Source organism: Chiloscyllium plagiosum, chromosome 28 (genome assembly GCF_004010195.1).
Source record: "Chiloscyllium plagiosum isolate BGI_BamShark_2017 chromosome 28, ASM401019v2, whole genome shotgun sequence".
Lineage (NCBI taxonomy): Eukaryota > Metazoa > Chordata > Chondrichthyes > Orectolobiformes > Hemiscylliidae > Chiloscyllium > Chiloscyllium plagiosum.
The window spans coordinates 30,201,122-30,221,846 of NC_057737.1; the positions used below are offsets into that span (position 1 = coordinate 30,201,122).

At 39.1% G+C, this 20,725-nt stretch overlaps 1 protein-coding gene across 11 annotated transcripts in view; it reads left to right on the forward strand.

Annotated features, from left to right (window-relative positions):
- Positions 1 to 20,725, forward strand: part of auts2a (activator of transcription and developmental regulator AUTS2 a) — a 1,206,729-nt gene that overhangs the window by 1,154,885 nt on the left and 31,119 nt on the right. For 9 of the 11 annotated variants that reach the window (XM_043718603.1, XM_043718594.1, XM_043718601.1 and 6 more), the window contains 4 exons: positions 1,721 to 1,765; positions 10,174 to 10,269; positions 14,830 to 14,901; positions 17,913 to 17,942. In XM_043718603.1, coding sequence (XP_043574538.1) covers positions 1,721 to 1,765; positions 10,174 to 10,269; positions 14,830 to 14,901; positions 17,913 to 17,942 — 243 coding nt within the window. The remainder of the gene's footprint in view (positions 1 to 1,720; positions 1,766 to 10,173; positions 10,270 to 14,829; positions 14,902 to 17,912; positions 17,943 to 20,725) is intronic. The other 2 variants (XM_043718599.1, XM_043718600.1) reach the window with 1 other exon arrangement.

Sequence of the window (20,725 nt, forward strand, 5' to 3'; positions counted from 1 at the left end):
ACTTTCTGCAAATTTATTGCCGTGATGGCCTACAAAACAACATTGAGTGCACTTCAGTAATAATTAATTGGCCACAAAGCACTTGAGAAATTCTGGCGATGTGATAAGATGTCATATAAATGCAAATTTGTTCATTTCTATAACAAAAATGAGGCCTATGTAGCATTTCAGTAATGCATATGGCTTGGAGTCTTCACAGTAAGTAGAATCACATCCATTTTTTAACCTTTTATTTCGTCTGTTTTTAATAGTCTCATGTTCATAGATGCTCATTCTCCGTGGATTTCCAAATACAAGAATAGTAAAAAGGGTGCCTCTTGCAGAGACTTGGTCCAAATAGTTTAAGTTCTCTTTTATACTTTATACTATGAAGGGAACGACAAATAGATCATTTGTATTCATTACTGTTTTGAAGACCACCTGTCCCTTTCCATTAGCCTAAAAGGGTGAATTGTTGTAAGGGCAAAAATTGAGAGTCTGAAATTTGACCTGTTTATTGTGAGGCTGCAGAAATCTAAACAGAATGAACCGAGTAAAATGTAAAGGTTATGTTGGTCACTGGTTATTTGGAGCACTGTAATTTTTCTTTAAACAACCTACACAGAGCTCATTGAGAAGGTCAGTAACATGTGGCCTGTTAATTTGGGACAGACGGAGAAAGAGGAATGCAGTTTCTTTGAGAAAACAGTTTCAGTTTTGAACTTGAAAACCTATACTTTTATGTGGAAGTTAAATTATTGATTGATTTGACATCTTTCTACCGCATTATCATGTTAATCCTTTGGATTGCAGGGTATTCCCCTCCTACTTCCCTGGCTTGGAAGGAGTCAGCCTATCTTCCTCATGATACTTTGAAGCTGTTCTTAGTGTTGTTATTGAGTTTTTATATTGTCATTTTATAATCTGCAAATTCCTGAGGTTCTTTCTTAGCTAAATCCAATACCAATTCCATCACACATAGGAGTGACATTCTGTTAAAAGTAAACTGTGCAGAGAATGGTGGAGGATCATACTGCCCATAAGTTGGGTTTGCACCGCATGATATTTTACATAGCTATTTCTGTACCTCTGACCTGCTATTGCTTAGGAGAGAGGGAGTTATAGAGCATTGTCCTTAAGTGAGAGAAAATAGTAACAGCGTGTAATCTTCAAGCAAAGTCTTTTGGAAGCCAAACCAGGAGTGGTGATGGTGAAGCACTTTGGTGAAAGGATTTTGCTTACTTAGTGAGATTTATATGAGAGAATCATGAAGGGAAGGATAAAGGAAACTTCCATTACCACCAAATATAAATGCTATGCTCTTAGTTTCTTACTATTGCAAACAGAAGCCAGTGATTTTATGTCCATACAGTGAATAGATAGATAATTGAACATTGGCATGCACAGAAACAAGAAAATCCTAACCTAGATATCAATGACTCCCTTGAATGTATTTTTTTCTTTGTATTATTAACAGGATGTCGATGTCAAAATTCGTGAAATACAAAATTTGCACAGTACACATTTTGGATCTGGGTTAAAATAATTAAGTCGAGGTGGCAAATTGAACACAAGTTTAATTTATTTTATCACATGGGCGGATTATAATATCTGACACTAGTAGCTCCAGTTCAGTATGACAGATCATTTTTAAACAGCACAACGTGAGTAGCCATGGCAACGAGAATGAATCTGTATTAATAGACCATAACTTGTTTTACGTGCTTTGATTCCTTTGCAGTTTGACAAATACCCAACAAAAGTTGATCCCTTCTACCGACACAGTGTGAGTGAACTCACCATTACACCAAGCTTGCTCCAGTCATAAACAACCCTTGAAGCACTGTTATAATCGAAGTATTAGTGTAATGATTTGAACCCTTTAATTATTTCATGAACACCTCAAAATGTAAAAGAAAATCAGGCTATTAGCGGGCTTGTATCAACGCCCTGTGTGCATGTACTTGTTTTTAATACTTCAGGATAGCGTAAATGTGTCAAAGGTAGATTGAAAGTTGGCATAAATGGACTGTTTTCGTCTAAGCTGCAGCATGAATTCATGCCAAGAACAAGCACAGCCAGGTTAGCAAAACATTACTTTCTGCTGAGGCAAAATACTTGTTATACTATTCAACCCCTAATGTATTTTTGGCCTTTTTAGCATTTCTTGCAATTAGAGTTTCTTGAGAAGATGTTAATGGAAAACCTTACGACAGAACATTCAGTTTCAGTGTGCTTAATGAATCCTGTCTGGAGATTACTGCTTAACCCTATGTTGTGTAGATTATGCTGTATTTTCTCCTGTTCTCAGGCCTAATATCATATGGCTTAGCCTATCTGAGACTTCTGAATCCAGACTTGCTGCCAGGTATCTTACAGCACTGTAAGGGGGAGTGAGAGACAGCTGCTGTTGTGGCAGGGCTTCAGAGGTGGGATGGCGTGATTGGAGAGAGAGGGGAATGTTCTCTGATCGCATTTTGCTTTGTCTCCTCCTCTCTTATAGAAAGGCATCTTTCAGAAGCATGGCAGAACTGAGACTCAGAACTCAATTTGTCTGCAGTATGTGACATGCCACAGCATCCCTTTCAGTCATGTTATGAAACCATTACTATTTAGCATGGTTTTCCTAGTTTATTTAATCAATAAAACCATTCAATAGTTGCTTACCAAAGTTTTCAGGGTTGCAACTCTGCAGAAAATAATGATTATTTGGCCCTCTGATTCAAGTGTTGGCATTACATGATAAGCCAGTGTATTGAGTAAAGCCAGCTCTGCTGTCTGTCTTTTATTTCCTCTGTCATTGAAGCTTCCTCTTCTGTCTTTCTTGAGTTTCAAATGAGTCAGATAAATCAAGCTTGCCAGAAGTCATATACGCATTAGAGGGAGACTTCAGACTAAGATCAGATTATTTTCTTTCTATTCTATGTTTAACCCTTTGATTACCAACTAATTAAGGAATTCTGTTCCCCTCAGATCAACTAGTTGAAGATTGCAGAATTTTTACAGGAAAATAAATGCTAACTTTGCTGTTAAGTTTCACAGATTTTTTTTTCCATTACTAATATAAACACCAACAAGTTTTCATTAGCGTGCTTGGAAAGTTTTTTTGTGAACTCTCAGTTGTGCGGATTAGGAATATCCCAGGTTTGATCCTCTCAATCTGTGCTGAGTGAGTTAATCTCAGCAGAGTGACTACACAGAAGTTTGTTTCAGTCTTGGTGCATAAGGAAGAGTTCGGTTCAGATACATTCAGCCAGAAATTCTTAATTTTGATCGTAGGTAATCACAGTATCAGGCATGGCTGCAGTGTCAAAGGGTAGGGCTGCTTCAAAAAGGCCATCTTTCTTTGAAGCACTTCCTGCACAACTATATTGCTGTAACCTCATTGAGTGCAGTCTGTTTCCCTGGTTTTGCTTTTCCCGTTTGGTTATCCTGCTTTGTTAAGCCAGCCAAAGATGTGCACACTTGCTTTTTGTACTATGCCAGGGATCCGACTTCTTTTAGACCTACAGTTGCTTACAATATCCAAATGGCAATGCTTCAGCACTCCTTCAACTACCGAAGCATTTCATCAGTCAGATACTCTAACTGACCTTAATTAATAGGGACTAAATATAGATTCAAGATGGAACAATTTTGGGTAAAAACTAACAAAAAGTACCTTTTTAATAAAACACTGGATACAGACTAGAATGGAAAAAATATACCATTTGCCCAAACTGCTTTCAAATTAATTTTTTGAAGATCTGTAATTGACCAAAAGTTGAATGGGTGAGAAAATCAAAATTAAAAGAAAAAACTATTGGGAGTCACCTGATGGTTGAATAAAAAGTTGTCACCTTGGCCGGCACGTTTGGCTGTCAATATCTCTGCATATGGATCTCAGTTAATATATACTTAATTTGGAGTATAGCAAACTTTTTAGGGACAGCACGGTGGCCCAGTGATTATCACTGCTGCCTCATAACGTCAGGAATCCAGGTTCAATTCCACCCTCAGGTGTGGAGATTGCACATTCTCCCTGTGTCTGCATTGGTTTCCTCCGGGTGTTCCGGCTTCCTCCCACAGTCCAAAGATGTGCAGGTTAGGTGGATTCACCATGCTAAATTACCCATAGTGTTCAGTGATATATAGGTTAGGTGCGTTAGCCATGGGAAATGTAAGGTTACAGGAAAAGGGTAAGGAGATGGGTCTGGGTGAGATGCTCTTCAGAGGGTCAGTGTGGACTTGTTGAACCGAATTGCCTGTTTCCTTGTTGTAGGGAGGCTGTGATTTTTACTTGTATTCTTACAGTTTAAATGCTCAAGTTCCCTTATGGGTGAAAATACCAGCTGAGCAAGTAGATCCCAGATTCCATTCCCAGTTCCTGTTGCATTGCTCCTTGTATCTCTGTGATTAGGCCATTGTGTACAGAACATGAAATTACAGTAAGATTCTTACTGCTGTTGTTCTTCAATGATTCTATTGAAAATGTGTGTGGGGCTGTTGGATAAGGAAGGATTTGATTTTAGTGCACTCCATTCCATGGTTGAATGATTTGAAGTCACTTATTCAAGTTTATTTGTGAGGAATAGCCCATTGAATGAAGGGCTTGAAGGATCACTGACATTTGTGGAACTGTGCCTTGGCACATGGCAATGGCTTCAGGAGAATCAGGGAATTCATTGCAGAGCACTAGTTACAAAACCTGTGATCCAACACAAAGGGCCATGTACCATCAAGTTGAACTGCTAAGTCTTGTTCATGTGGCTGGCCTATTTGAGACTTCAGAGGATGCTAGCCCTCTTTTCTGGAAGTCAACAAATTATGAACTGGGTAAAAAGGATCAGATGGCTTGGAGGTGTAATCCAAAATAGAGGACTGGTACATCCTTCTCCATGCTCAAGTTAAAGTCACATGATGCATTGAAAATTTATTTTTTCCAAAACCATACACATCTATAAAACCCAACTCTGTTTTGTTTCACTTAAATCATAGCAAATATAATAGTGCTAAAATAATTGCTCAAGTAAGTGTTTGATGTGTCACCTCCCCCACCTTTTCATTTCTTCGAAATGCAGCAAGTAGTATACTCTTGTGATGATAAGTATTTTATTCATCAACCTGTTCAGACATTACACACCTCTGCAGACAATCTGGCTCAGAGGTAAGGATGCTACCGCAGTCCCAGGGGACTGTGATTATATGCTGGCAGAATGGTTTCACCCCCCACAAACATGTGTAATCTCAGCAACATCATGACAGCACAGCAGAATAATTAATCTATCAAGATACTTACTCTCCTGCCAAGGAGAAGAGACAGTGAATTCATATCACAGCTAAACAGTGGAACAATGGTGTAATCAAACCAGATTGACTTTGGTTGGTCCATTTGCACCAGAGCCAATTCAAATTGAGAGCAGGCCTCTGGAGGAGATGATTTCCAACACAACTTCAGTGCACCACCTGTTGTTCATCACTGAGTGCATTGTACATTTTAATTCACACCAGAGCCTTTCCTTAAGAAACCACATCCTTTCCAATGATTTAAACAGCCTGGATATCAAAGGCACATGAAAACTCCTTTGAACTAATCACAACAGTCAGAAATGTAAAGGCTATAATCTATTAAGTATAGTTTCAGGGACTGTATCCAATCAAACTTACATTTTTATTCTCATTCCTCCACCACTTTTGACACCCAGTAACATTTTTAAAGAGAAACAAAATTAAAATCTGATCACTAGAGAGTTATAAAATGATTTTCTTGAGTAAAACTGATGTCTCATAGCTTACAACGGGAGGCCGAAGGAGCCTTTGGGAAGCAGTAGGTATCCTATATTAATACAATTGGTTTTGATGCTTTATTGAGCTTGGGTGCTGAAGTGTAGGACTTTGGAAACCCAACAATAAAGTTTAACTGAGGTAGTGCCCTTCATATCAATTTTGTTGCTTGTAGCAAGATTGTGTGTATTTCTTTTACTGTTTATGAATTGAGATACCTCAATGACCCCACAATTCAAGAAATTGGGACAAAAATGCACATGGAGAAATAAGAACAGATATTGCTGGAGGCAGACAGGAGGTCAGTGGTCAGATGTAATTAGGGAACGTGATATTAATGTTTTTGGTTTGTAGACATCATAATTTTTTTAAAAGATGCAAATTGAGGTTGAAGAAACCAGACTTGGGTTTAAAATTTTTACATTTATCCAGGAAGATGGAAACTCTGAAGCAGTTAAGGACTTGCTAAGTTTAGAAGCACTGGGAGTCAGTGGGTTAGGGTAAGAGAATAATATGGTGAGTTTCAGCTTGCATGTGATATGCAGTGATAATACATGACATGCAGGGATAATTATGGTCATAATTTGTTGATGAATGGAAGTAAGTAGCAGAGTCCAGTCTATTACTGATGTCGGAGAGAAAAGAAAATGGCTTATTGATTTGGCATCTATTGCACATATACAGTGGTCTCTTTCATGCAGCATAGACCTGATTAAATCCCCACGTGTGTAAATAGGGTTGTTGCATGCCTGAGATCACACTTAACAGACAGTGCTTCAAGGGTTTTAGATCATCATTGTGAGCTGCTCTTGGACTGTGCTGTGATCTTTGGTATTCACACAGCTGAGCTGCTTACCCACTTCATTTTCAAATCTCTTGCATCCAAAGCTTTTCTTGGTCATTGGTGTGCTTCCATGCTATGCACACACTTTGATGCATTGCTTTTTCAGCATTAGAGCTTAAAAGTAGTAACAAAATTAAGTACATTATCAGGAGCTGTGGATGAATACGATGTGCAGGGAATATATGAGCCAGAGCTTTCAGACAGAGACCCATTCTCCACATCTGTAGGAGATGCAGAATAAAATAGAAGGGAGCATTTTACAAATCCCAGCACCCTTCGAACTTTGTGCAGATTCAACTGCTTTATTGTAATGCAACTGACACCCCTAGCCTTATGTATCTTACTTCTAAATAATCATTTGATAATTAAATTCATTGTATGGAGTTTACGAGAGGTGAAATACCATTTACCAGGAGGAGTGCACAGTTCCCAGTCTCCAGATGAGCAGAAATCACCGAGCAGGTATTTTCTGTACAGGTCTATTTTCCATTGGAAAGTCACCAGAAATGTTTTTTTTTCCTTTTTTTTACATAGAGCAATTTTCTTTCACAATATTTCAGTACTTTTCAAGCACTTCAAATCAATATCTACTGAGACAGTCAAAATATCAAATCAAGTCATTGCAGAAGTTCAGGAATTGGCTGTAAACAAATCAATCCTTGAGATTACTTGAAGTATGTTTTATTAAAGTAGCAAGATTCATGCAAGTGTCAAATGTGACACTGAACTGCAAATACTGATCAGTGCTTAGTGACAGCAGATTAATATGAATTTAGGCAGTTTTTTTAGAAACATGTTAATGACCTTAACTCATTTCTAATTTTCTGCACATAACTTTGCCAAAATGAGTTAATTTTTTAAAGGAATAAAAACAAACCGTAGCATTCACAAAATGCCATTGATGATATGTGAGATCATAGTATCGTGTTTTAATCAACTGGAGGCCTACATCTGCTTTCAGAAATAAGATCAAAAGGGAATACTGTATGTGGTCAGAACAAAGCTAATCACAGGGACAGCAGTATTGAGTTGGATTTACTGAATCCCATCTTCTTGAGATGACATCTGTTAAAAGTTAAGGAAATATCCAGTTTCAGTGTTACTGATGGAGAATTATTTTCAGTGAGTCCATTTCAAAAGCATCTTATGCAATACAATATATTGTTCAATTATATTCGTAGGGCATAACTTTAAATGCAATTCAAAATAGGTGATATATTCCATCTTTAAGTTCACCAAACTCTATGTAGGATAGAGCAAGAAGTTATCTCTGTCTATAGCTAAGATCTTATTTAATTGTGTGTAGTAAAAATGGTTGACTTAATTCAGTTACTACTTCTAAGCTTAATCCTCCATACCAATAATCAGTAACAGCTATACATTTTCTTTGCTGCTATTGCTGCTTTCCATTGCACTGGATTTATCTACAGAATTAATACCCTCCAGAAACCAGACCTTGTTCTTGAGGGTGCTTGAGCTTTGGAGTAATGATTTAAAGCTATCGGTAATCTTTGAATCGTGTGTCATGTAACTAGGGTTCAAAATTCTTTGTAGTCTTGTACTACAGTAATATTTGTTGGGTCTCAAACTTAATGTAACATTGAGGGCACAGATTATCTGAGCCAAATGTTTGCCTGCAGCCTCCAAATAGTCAAAGTGCACCAAACACCATTAATAAACCATGGGAACCTCACCAGTGGACAAAGGTCTATCGCTGAATACTTGTTCTGTTTCCCTGCTTAAGATTCATTGAACAAATATCAGACCTGATTGGTAGGTGGCTGTATTGACTATGAAAGAAGCAAAATGGAAAACTGTCCCAAAAATCTAAGAGATTCAGGACATTTTTGAATAGTAAATTTGTAAGGAAGTGATCTGTTGTGAAAAGCAAGTGGCATGTTAGTTCTGAGTAAATGCCTTGCATCTTAGCTGCAATTGTATTCCTTATGCGTAAGAAATATTTTACAAATGGCTCTCTGTCAAAAAACATTGTGTGGAGACTTGTGTTTTCTCTAATAGTAAGAAAGCAAACCTACATAAAAAGCTGTTATCCATCTTTAAGGCCTATTGTATCCAAAAGAGAAGTCATGTTAATAGAGCCCTTGGAGTAGGTCATCTCCTTGTTCTCTCATAATGCAATTCGTACATTGTTTTTAGACTGAGGTCAATCACCATTAGGTGGTTCCAAATCTCAGCCATAAGGTCGATGCCATTAAATATTATGTATATGTGCTTTGATAGGCATGATACATATTGTAAGTTCAAGGCATCAAAAACCACAGGTTCTCATAATCCTCATTTCAGACATTGGCTATCGGTAATGCTTGCATATTGCATCTTGCTTCTGACAGGAAGTGATTGCACCAGTATTCTGTAAACAATACACGACAACGTTGTTTTACAGTAACTATATCATGGGAACCCAAAACAAATGGTGATGAGCAAACTTATTTGGAAGGTACTTCAGGTGTCATAATCTATTAAGAGCAGGAAAAGAGTGTTAAGGGCAGTGTTACTTAAACCATCTTTAGTTTGGAAAAGCAACATTCCTTTCTCGTCTGTTAGTATAAAGGAGGATCTTCAAGGAGGCTAAAAATAAATAGGTAATAAAAGACTTTTTGCTAAGTGGAGTTTCTCTTGTTAGGATTTGTAAATTTATGGGAAACCTGATTGAAAGTGCATTCATTAAAGTTTCACAATGCATCCTCCTTTAAAAGAAGAATTAGAATGTGACCATACAAGATGGCTGCAGAATACAGTATAGAGTTGGCACAATAACCTACGTAGACTCAGGCATGGGATAGGTAATTGGTCAATTTTGATAATAGAGACATTTTTAGCCAATGTAGTGATGCTTTTTCACCTAGAAGATGATGTAGAACTGTGAGTATAGATGAACTCTGTCACAAAATTAAAACTTATTTGAACTACATACATTTACGTGAAGAGAGCTAGTTGAGACTTTGCTGTTTGGATTTGGATTTATGTAATTGAATTTGTGTGTTTGGAATACCATTCAGATTGAACTGTACTCCCCAAGAAATATATTAAATCAATTGAAGAACACGTGCCGAGGCTTCCACATGAATAGCTTCATTGGCAGCAGGGTATGTGAGAGTTTAGACAAACACGCAGCCTATTTTGGGGATTGGACTATTACTTTGTGCTGGCATACGTTAATGCACGCTGCCATTTTAACTGCCATTAGCAACAGGAGGGAAATGTGGTGACAGACCATTACGTTTTTGCCGATGTTGTAGTAGCAGGAAAATAAATAAACCAGTTTAGCACGGACTTGCTTGTCATCATGATTTTTGGAGGTGCTGAATTAAAGTTTGAGCTCTCAGGGTCAACACAGTATATGCCTGTTTCTTCTTTCAGCATTCCTGTGAGCTAAGAAATGCATCTATTACATTGATTGAATTTAAAATGCTGGTGAAACCAAATCCTGTTCCAAAGCTACCTTTCTAACCTAATTTTAAATTGCGCAGTATTTAACAGAGGAGGTGCTGAACGCTTTGCTTGTCTTTCTTCACTTTATCATTATGATCAGCGAACCTGAAACATTCCTCCTTTTCTTCCTGCAGTTGTTTCATTCATATCCTCCGTCCATGTCTGGAATTCCTCCCATGATTCCACCTACAGGTCCTTTTGGCTCTCTGCAAGGAGCATTTCAGCCTAAGGTAACCCAGCAGTCCCTCTTCCCAATTTTCCATGCCTGTGTTTTTGAAATGTCACTCATGGTCAATGGTCTGTGTTGGGAGCTTTTATCCATTAGGATCTGAATTAAGATCATCTTGACCCCTGAAGACTATCTGAAGGAGGTGGATTTCCATCGTCTGCTTGCAATGACTGCAAATCAAATCCATGATTGAAAATGGTTCTTCGAATCATCAAACGGGAAAAGCTTTTTGGTGACTAAAGCACAGAAATGTGGTTGCTGAAGATCTGGAACAAACAAAAACAGAAATTTATGACAATACTCAGTCTGGCATCATTTGTGGAGAGAAAACAGTTAACGTTCTGTGTCCAGTGACCCTTCCTTAGAACTTACCATGGAGCTCGTTCTGTAAGCAAGCAAAGAGAACTGTAAGATCAGACAAGAACAAACTTCAGAACTGACAAAGAGTCACTCAACTTGAAACGTTGCCTCTGTTTATACTCTCAAATACTGTCAGACCTGCTGAGTTTCTCCAGAAATTTCTGTTTGTGTTTGATAAAAGATTTTTGGTGAATCCCCTTCTTGGTTTGGGAAGGAGGAGCACTACATTATTCCTGTCAGGTTGATGCAACTGTGATGGACATAGAGCTCCTCATGCCTCAAACATCGAGTGCGTCATTTTTAATGCGAACTTTAGTGAAATAAAGCAAATTTATAATTAATTTCAATTTCTGAGATAAAACCCTCATCTTGGCACTGGGAGGGAAAACCAACGTGCAGACCTATCTGGAGACACAGATAATCTTCAGTCAGATCCTCTCAATGGAATTGCTTCTCTTATTCCTGCATTAATTGTACCAAATATTATTCATGTCTTTGGAATAATCATTTGCGTGTGTTTGCCTCAAAGACATGAAAATGAAAGCTATTGCTGTCTTAAGTTTAATACTTTTAGCATTTGTAATTGTATGATGATTGTGAGGAATCTGTTTGATAATCAGAAGGAATCTGGCTTTGAAATCCTAAGGGATAAAAATTAAATTGAATGGAATATTCCTATTGCTTCATTGAATCATTGCACAACATAGAAGGAGTCCACTTGGCCCATCAAGTCTGCATCAACTATCTCATTGTTTCCTCTGCCTGTTTCTACAGTGAAACAGTGAGTGGGTGTTACACACATTCCATTACAGACTAAATTCAGAAGGATTTGGAATGGATTTCTAAATTTGCTGATTAGAAACAGTTTAGGTAATGAATCAAGTATTGAATTACTGGCTTCTTACTAGTATATGTTATCAAACCGCTTGTATATATGTATGATTATTGGTTTCATTCAGACTCCAGTATTATCCATCTGTTGAAACAGACGGAATGTGGTTGATTGCTCCCATAATTTCCACTGCATCATGTCCTGGTAAAAGAGTAATTGTTCACCCTATGTCATGTTCCATTCACATCAGGAAACGGATTACAGATCTCACTTTCTCCGACACACAGGTCTGCTTATGAAAATGACCTTTTTACTGAGTAAAGTGTATTGTGGAAAGGCGCAAATTGTAACAGTCACATCCAGTTAAGATGATGATTTGTTTCAATGTGACCTAGCTACAGAGAAACAGAATGCAATTTTTTTTTTGGCAGCTCATCTTATAGGCCTTATTTATATAAAGAATATGTGATGAAACTGATTTATGTTATCGCAGAAAGATGCACCTACCTACATCTGGCAATTCCATTGGTTTTGCCAACACTTGGGAGTTGCATATTGAAGTATATTTTGTTGACAAAGTGCCTTGACTCTGAAGGTAAAAGAATTAGGCCAGCAGTGCCCCACAGACAGCTCGGCTGAGCCTGGAACAAAGCTGCTGGTACTCATGGAGAGATGGGCAATCTGCACTCACCAGCTGACGAGTTCCTGATTTAATCTTATCTGTTACTAGTCAGTGCTGGGAAAACATTACCATGGTCTCTTAGTAAATTAGTAAAAAGTATCGTCAGCAATTTACTTTCGAGCTATCCAGTTAAAACAGTGCATCGGATTTTCCTTCATATTTGCTTTTCTTTCCAAAGTTGCTTCTGTAAAGCGGATATTAAGATGTTCTGCAGACTAACGTTCACAAACCAACCAACTAAGTGAAATCTTTTCGACTTCTTTCAAGTAAATTCTAATGGATGGTAATTGAATTTCAGCAATTTATGTTATCCAATCATATTCTAACTTCAAACTCAGTGAGGTCATATATTTTATGAATAACACTGAATACAAGGAAGGATTCCCTTGTCTTACCTTCTGGAGCCACATTATTGAATTTCTCACATTCAGTGTGACTTGGAATCTCTTTTGACCTCAGTACCATAGGCTGTGGGAAGTGCCATCTGCAGAAGTGAATGGAGGCTAGAATGGATTATGGTTTGTCAGTGTGTTAACAGAGAGGCTTTCTGATTATGGCACCTGGGTTTAAGTCTAGCGCAAACAAGACTGTTTAGGTCCTATGTGAAATGCATTTGGGAAATTCCAAACCAGTTCCCATTCACCATGATCTCTCAGAGCAGTAGTATGATGAAGCAAAAGGACTCAAAGTCAGAAATAGTTGATCTGCATGTTGATGCAGCACGAATGGTGAAATCAGTATGTTGTTTTAGAGAGCTGCTCAGAAACTTAAATTTGTCCACATTGCTGTAAGGTTGAAGCAGAATGTTAGTTGTCTAATAATTTCATATTATGCAGATACAATCCCAGATAAGGAAACTGCAGAGCAGCTGGTGTATGAAATATTTTAGGGATGCAGGCAGTTGGAGGAGATTGGAACGGAGGTAGATTGCAAGGGCGTTATGCAAAGAACTCTTTACTGTGTACCAGATGATTTTAGTGCTTTGTACCTGAGTTAGAATATGGCACTTTTCTCTATTAATAATGCTTGGCTTTGTTTGCTTGATAACATAGCAATGGCTTGAGCTACAGTAACTTGTATTTATCTGATGTCTTTAACAAATGAAAATACCTCAAGATCCTTCATTGGAATGGTTATTGAACAAAAGTTGACAGAGTAACTTATAATTTCATTGGTTAGATGACCAAAAGCTTGGTCAAAGAGGTGCATTGCAAGGTGTGTCTTAGAGCAGGAATGCTAGGCAAAGAGATAGAGGGGTTATTCCAGAACATAAGACATTGGCAGTTGAAGACACAGCCACTATTAGTTGAACAGTTAAAATCAGCGATGCCCAGGTGGCCAATTGTGGAAACTATGGAGAGTTTGGAAAACGGTGATGAGAATTTAACTGGGAGTCAGTATGGATCAGCAAGCACATTGATGGGTGTACTGGGAAGGGAATCTTGTCACAAATAAAAACAGAAATTGCTGTGGAAACTCAGCAGGTCTCACAGCAGCTGTCGAGAGAGAAACAGAGTTAATGCTTCTAGTTCAGTCCTACATTTCTTCACGGTCACTGGCCTCAAAATGTTAACTCTGTTTTCTCTCCACAGATGCTGCCAGATCTGCTGCATTTCTCCAGCTATTTCTGTTTATTTCGGACCTCTGCAGTTCTTTGTTTTATTTAAGGGAATTTTGTCGGTCATCCATTTATCAGGAACAGTTTTGAGGATGTTATGGAAGCAGTCCCGGGAACAAGATGGAAAGAGAATGAATGAAGTAAGATGAGGCCGAAACTAGAGAGAGATGTGAATTCAGGGCATGGACAGTGGCAGAGAGGAATTTGGAGAAGGGAGAAAAGTGGGAGAGGAAGTGGATTGAATGGCCTCAATCTTAGTGGTGCAGGAGTCCATGAGCACCCCACAGTTGTTGTTGAAATGGAAGGTGAAGAATGCGAGAGAGGAGTTAAGAATGTTCTTTGTAGTGGAGAAACGAAGTCAGGGAATTACTTTGTGTTTTCAAATGATCCGGGAATAGTGAGGTGTTTTAGATGATGAGCGCAGGACCTGTAAGTGTTGTACATGGTCCAACCAGACAGGGGAGAGTTAACCAAGTTGTCCATTATAACCATTCATGTCTGTCTCCCTTGAATTGAAGGGGTGAAGCTGAGGGATGTACTGGGGGAAAGGTCAGCTTGAGAGACAGAATATATATATTTTTAATGAAACCTGTGTTTCAAAGGTGTTAGAAAGGGTGTGGTTAATCAAATCGGTAGCTGTAGATATGTTGTAATGACATCAGGGCCAAAAGAAGACTGGTGGGATTTTGAAAGCCCTGTTGTAAATGAATTAAATAAGTTTGTTTTCCCCAGTGGCAGATCCAGAAATAAGTAGAGCTTGGGGAGGGGGATTTGAGTGGCGAGCAATACAATGAAGTGACCAGTGATTGACAAAAAGAGGTTTGATTGATGTAACATAAGTCGCATTGACAAATAAGAGCAGCATGATATTGTTTCTCATGGTTACTTACAGCTCTGCACTTGTTAACGAAAGGTCAAAAATGTGTAAGAAAATTCACCAGCTGCTCAGAAAATGGCCTCTATGTTCTTTTACAGTTGCTGGCTTAAATTAAACATTTCGCCTACTCAACAGACTGTCAGAAATAGTTTATCTTTCCATATTAACAAGATTTTCTATCTTCCTCTGCAGACCTCCAATCCTATTGATGTAGCAGGACGGCCTGGAGCAGTTCCCCATACCTTGCTGCAGAAAGACCCCAGGGTAAATGTGATCAGATTTCTCAAAAAGCTGTCCTTTGGTTATTCATTTTATATTGGTACATTGTCCTTGGATAATCTGCAACTCTTTAATGTCTGCCATATTTGCATTCTACATGTTCAAATAGGTTATAAATGCATAATTAGACCAGGAAACTATCTGTGCTTGGGATGGAAATATTGACACTATGTTGATTGTAGCTATTTGTTTTCTCATCTGTGAAAAGAGGTACAAAAAGTTATTATGCTTTTGTCAGATAAAGATACGGGGAAAATGTTAGGCAGTCGGGGCGGCACGGTGGCTTAATGGTTAGCACTTGTGCCTCACAACGCCATAGACCTGAGTTCAAATCCACCGTTGAGCGACTGTATGGAGTTGCGCTTTCTCCCAGGGTCTGCATGGGTTTCCTCCAGGTGCTCCGGTCTCTTCCCACAGTCCAAAGGATATGCAGGTTAGGTGGTTTGGCTATGCTAAATTGCCCATAGTGTCCAGGGATGTGCAGGCTAGGTGGGTCAGCCATGGGAAACGCAGGGTTATAGGGGTAGGGTAGGGATTGCGTCTGGGTGGGATGTTCTTTAGAGGGTCAGTGTGGACTCAGTAGGCTGAATGGCCTACTTTCACACTGTTGGGATTCTATGATTCGAAGACCCCAAGCAAAGGGGTCAGCATTTTTCTCAAGGAAGCAGGATAATTCAATGTCAATTTATTATGATCTAAAATGCACTACCTGCAACATAGTAATTTTCAGAAGAGAATTGGATAAATAATTGGTAAAGGAGGAAATTGTGGATCTGTGGGATAAACGGTGTCAAGCTAATTGGACAGTTCTTTCAAAAAGTCTGTGCAGGAACAGTGGGCTGAATGGGCTCCTCATGAGCTGTAAAGTCTTTTATTCCATAGGTATTTGCAAAGCAAGAATGTATTTGACTTGAAAAGGCACAAAAGTGTGGTTGAAGAGTGGGCAAGGGTAGAGTCACAATAGGTTGAATGTGCTGTTACTTTTTTATGGCACCAGAGAACAAATGAATGTAAGGCAATTAATGGGGGTAGAATGAGTGAAACTATCCTTGTGTGTCACTCCAGTAGTGCATCAAAATGGTCAACAGAACATAAACAGCATTATTGTCTTGTGCATTGACCTTGCTATTATTCTGTATGCCACTGACTTCTTAAAAATTAATTTATGGAACATAACAGTTGATGGTAAGTGCTGCATTTATTGCCCTTGAGAATTAAGTGGTGAGCTGCCTTCTTGAACCACTGCAATCCCTGGAGTGTAAAGATGCACACAATGCTATCAGGAAGACAGTTCTAAGATTTTGCCCACCATCAGTGAAAGAACTGTGGCATAGTTCCAAGTCAGGATACTGTGCAGTTTGGAGAGGAACTTGCAATGCTGGTGTTCCCAGGGATCTGTTGGACTTGTTCTTCTAGTTGGTAGAGATCATAAGTTTGTAAAATGTTGGAAGGATACCTTCATGCTTCATTGTATGTCAGTGATGTGGGAGTGAATGTTGGAAGGTGGTGAATACAGTGCTGACCAACAGCTGTTTTAACCGGATGGCATCTAGTTCCTTGAATGTTGTTAAAGCTTCACCCATCACAGTCCAGATTTGTGCTTTGTTAGACAGGTAGGCAGGTATTGGAGAAACAGGAGATGAGTAACTTGCTGCAGAAGTCCTAGCCTCTGGTCAGCCCTTGCTCTTTCTGGTCAATGGTAATCTCTAGACTGTTGATTGTGGAAGATTCAATAATGATAAAACATCGATGATTAAATGTCAAGGGGTGACGCTGAGATTCTGACTTGGTGGAGATAATTGTTTCCTGGCATACACATAGCATGAACTTTACTTGCCATTTATCAGCACAAGTCCAGGCCTTGCTATGTAAGGACACTGGCTGCTTCAGTATCTAGGGACTGATGAATGGTGCTGAACATTGAGAAATCATCAGTGAATATCCCCACTTCCGACCTTAAGATGAAGCAACTGAAGGCGATTGGACATAGCACATTACTCTGAAGAATTCCTGCAGAGATGTCCTGGGACTGAAATAATTGACTTCCAATAAACAGAAGCCTCATCCTTTGTACTGGGAAGGACTCCAACCAGTGGAAAATTCTCCCCCAATTCCCATTGACTCCCGTTTTGCTCGGACTCCTTGATGCCACACTTCGTCAAATGTCACCCTGTCCCCATAACCCAGCATTTCCTATGGCTAATCCTGCATATCCCTGGACACTGTTTGCAATTCAGCATGGCCAACCCACCTAAACTGCACATCTGGACTGTAGGAGGAAACCAGAACACAGAGAGGGAACCCAAGCGGACACAGGGAAAATGTACAGATTCCACACAGATGGTTGCCCAAGGTTGAAATCAAGCCTGGGGCCCTGGCGTTGAGAGGCAGCAGTGATAACCACTGAGTCACCGTGCTACCCCAAGCCATCACGCTGTCTGGTGTGGTGAAGGGTAGACCAGGTTTCTCTGTCCTTTTCTCATAATTTTGTCCTTTACGGGGGCCGGTCTCGTTCTATTCATATGTAATGTTTGAATCTTATTGAGATGGAAATGTAGTTATCATTTTAAACATTGCATTTTTTTGGAAGGAGGTATGTGCTTGCTCGGAGTTAGAATTTCTAATTGTGCCAAAGTAGCAAAAGGTTAGAAGAGTAAAGGTTAAAATAATTCAGTGATCCTGTTTAACTAAACCCTAATACACCAAAGAATTGCTAAGAAAGGGGGTCACACTTTTAGGAATTATTTTCTGTATTCCAAAGGAAGCTCATTCTATGATCATGTGCATGAAACGTTCTCTATTCCTACAATTATTGACAAAGAACAGAAGGTCAGACAAATGTATGAAATTTTGCTGATTATTTTTTCTACTAATGTTTCATCTGAAAGTAAAATGTTAACATTTCAAATTACTGACTAACGAGGCAATAAAAATTGCAATTATTGTCCTGGTTTGACTGACAGATGTGTAACTGAGCTGTCACTCTTTATTTGCAGTTGACAGATCCATTCAGACCGATGTTGAGGGTAAGAATTATTCCTTTCGAATTATAATCTGTCTGTGTATTCCCTCTGGGATGGAAAGATAAGTGAATGATTAAGAAATTATACCTTATTAAAGTGTCAGAGTCCTCTCGAGCAAGATCATTTTCAAACATTTAGCCAGGCTGCACAGCTTCTTTGTGATTTCTTTGTTGAAGTGGCAGCAGGTTTTGGAAGAACTAGTTGGATTTGCGCATTAAACTAGGTAGCACAGAGCTTTGGGTTCATTGGGCTCACTCAGGGTGGGACCTAGGGCATTACATTTGATATATAAGGAGCAGTAATATTAATCAGTGACCCTGCCATGATGGAGGGCATACAGTGCAATGATGGCTATCTAATTGGTTGTGATCCTTCTCTTTAAATGCAAAGTAGAAACCCCACCGAATCTGTAAAATAGCCTTTGGCACTCCCTGTCAGGGCTCACACATGGATAATGGTTTCGAGAATGAAATGTCCGTGAGTAATTGGCGTGTAACCAACTTCTGAAGAAAGGAAATTGGAAAGAATAAAATAATTAATTTTGACAATTATAATTGGTCAGGGTGCAATATTTTGAGATCCTGTAAAATCTCATGAATGTGGTATCTCTTTAAAAGTTGAACCATTAAACTATCAGAGTAAACATACTTGAGGAACTTGAATGATTTTGTTCATATTTTGCATGTTAAAGCTTTTTGTAAATGGTGGTGATAGTGCAAGATTGTTTAATTAAAGGGAAACCATCTTGTTGAATAGAATGGTGTGCTTTGTTTGGGCAGGACATGTCCACTCTTGGGGACTTCAGAGCATAGCAATAATATTTTGCTGTAATTTACAATAATGATTAGTTTTAAACTAATCTGAAACAAGTTTTGCAAATGGGACACTTTCTTCTATCAGTTATGCGTAGAGTATAAAGCAAGGATGTAATGTTGGGAGTTGTACAGAGCATTGGTTAAGCTGCATCTGCAGTAGTATTTGCAATTCTGGTCGCTTCTCTACAGGAAGGATGTGACAGCAAGAGACAGGTTACAGAGGAGTTTCACCAGGATGTTGCCCACGATGGAGAAATTGAGCGATAAGGAGACACTAGACAGGCTTGGCTTATCTTCTTTAGAACAGAGAAGCCTGAGTTGGGGAGAAGGCATGATTGAGGTTTATAAAATAATGAGGAGTATGGACAGGGTGATTAGAAGTTAAGGGCTCAATAATGAGAGGCCATTGTTCAGGGCAAAGGGCAGTAGATTCAGAGGGAATTTAGTAAAATAACTTTTTAACTCAGCGGCTGGTGGGAATCTGGAATGCATTGCTGGATAAACTTTAAAAGATATTGGAATGAGTACTTCAAATATTGTAACGTTCAGGGATGTAGGACAGTGCAGAAAATTGGAAGTAGTGCTCCTTTAGTGATAGTTACAACAGTGGAGATTCCCAAAGGGCCTTTTCTGCGCTGTATTAATCTATTAGATTTGTAAAATACATCCAAAAGAAAATGGTGCAGCTTCAAATGTTGACAGGAAAATACTTCTAAACTGGTGCACCACAATCCACAACTGGGAAGAACTTGGAGATTCTGAGGCTCAGAACTATCAGAAGCTTATAAATGGGCAGTTGAAGTTAGAATATAGGCTGCCTTATTCTCATTGAAGTTTGATCATTTTCTTGGAGATGAGAATTATGTTTGAAGGAAGAGCATTGGAGCTGAAAGGGATCTGTGCCAATGTGCTCTTCAAATAATGATTCGGAGATGCCGGTGTTGGACTGGGGTGTACAAAGTTAAAAATCACACATCACCAAGTTATAGTCCAACAGGTTTAATTGGAAGCACACTAGCTTTCGGAGCGATGCTCCTTCATCAGGTGATTGTGATTTTTAACTCTTCAAATAAGACAGTAAAAATGGAGTAGTCTGGAAAGATTCTCTCCAACATCAACAATGCTAACACTTACAGAATTCCTCACTGTAATAAAATGTCCCATATGCTTCACATGAGATCAACAAAGAAAAATAAACACTGGACCAGTTAAGATGATATTAGCACAACTGACAACTTGGTCAAAGAGGTAGATTTAAGGAGTAGCTTAAAGTAAATGAGAAGTAGGAACGTTAGGGAGGGATTTCCAGAGTTTATGGGAACACATGGCGACCAAAGGTGGAGCAACGGGAATAGTTGGAGAAGTTCTGGTCTGACAGCATCTGTGAGAGAGAAAGCAGAGTGAATGTTTCGGGAGCAGTGGCCCTTCAGAAGCAGCAAAGGTTTGGATAAGCTCAAGTTTGCGGACGGTAGAATGGGGGAGGTTTTTCAGGACTATACCAGAATAGCCAAGTGCAGAAGTAACGGAGACATGAATGATGGTTCATCAGCAGATGAGCTAAAACAGGGGCTAACTTGTGCAATTTTACACTGATGGATATCAGTGGTCATAATGATGGTGGTTTGAGTCAAATGTGATACCAAGTTTGCAAACAGTCTGCTTCAGGCTCAATCAGTCGCTTGGGAGGAAGAGGGTGGTTAGTTATTTAGCTGAGTTTGAATTGGTTGATTGAAGATAGTGGCTTCAGCCTTGCCAATATTTAATTTGGGTGTTTTCTGATCATCCAGGACTGGATGTCAGACGTGCAGTTTGGTAGTTTAGTAATAAAGCAGAATCAGAAGAGGTAGAAATGAGATAGTGCTTGGTGTCACAGGCCCACAAATGATGATGTAGAAGGACAGCATGTCGTTGAGAAACGGGGGTGTTGGGGGTTGGAATACAGGGATACTTCCTTGGGAGACTTTAGAGGTA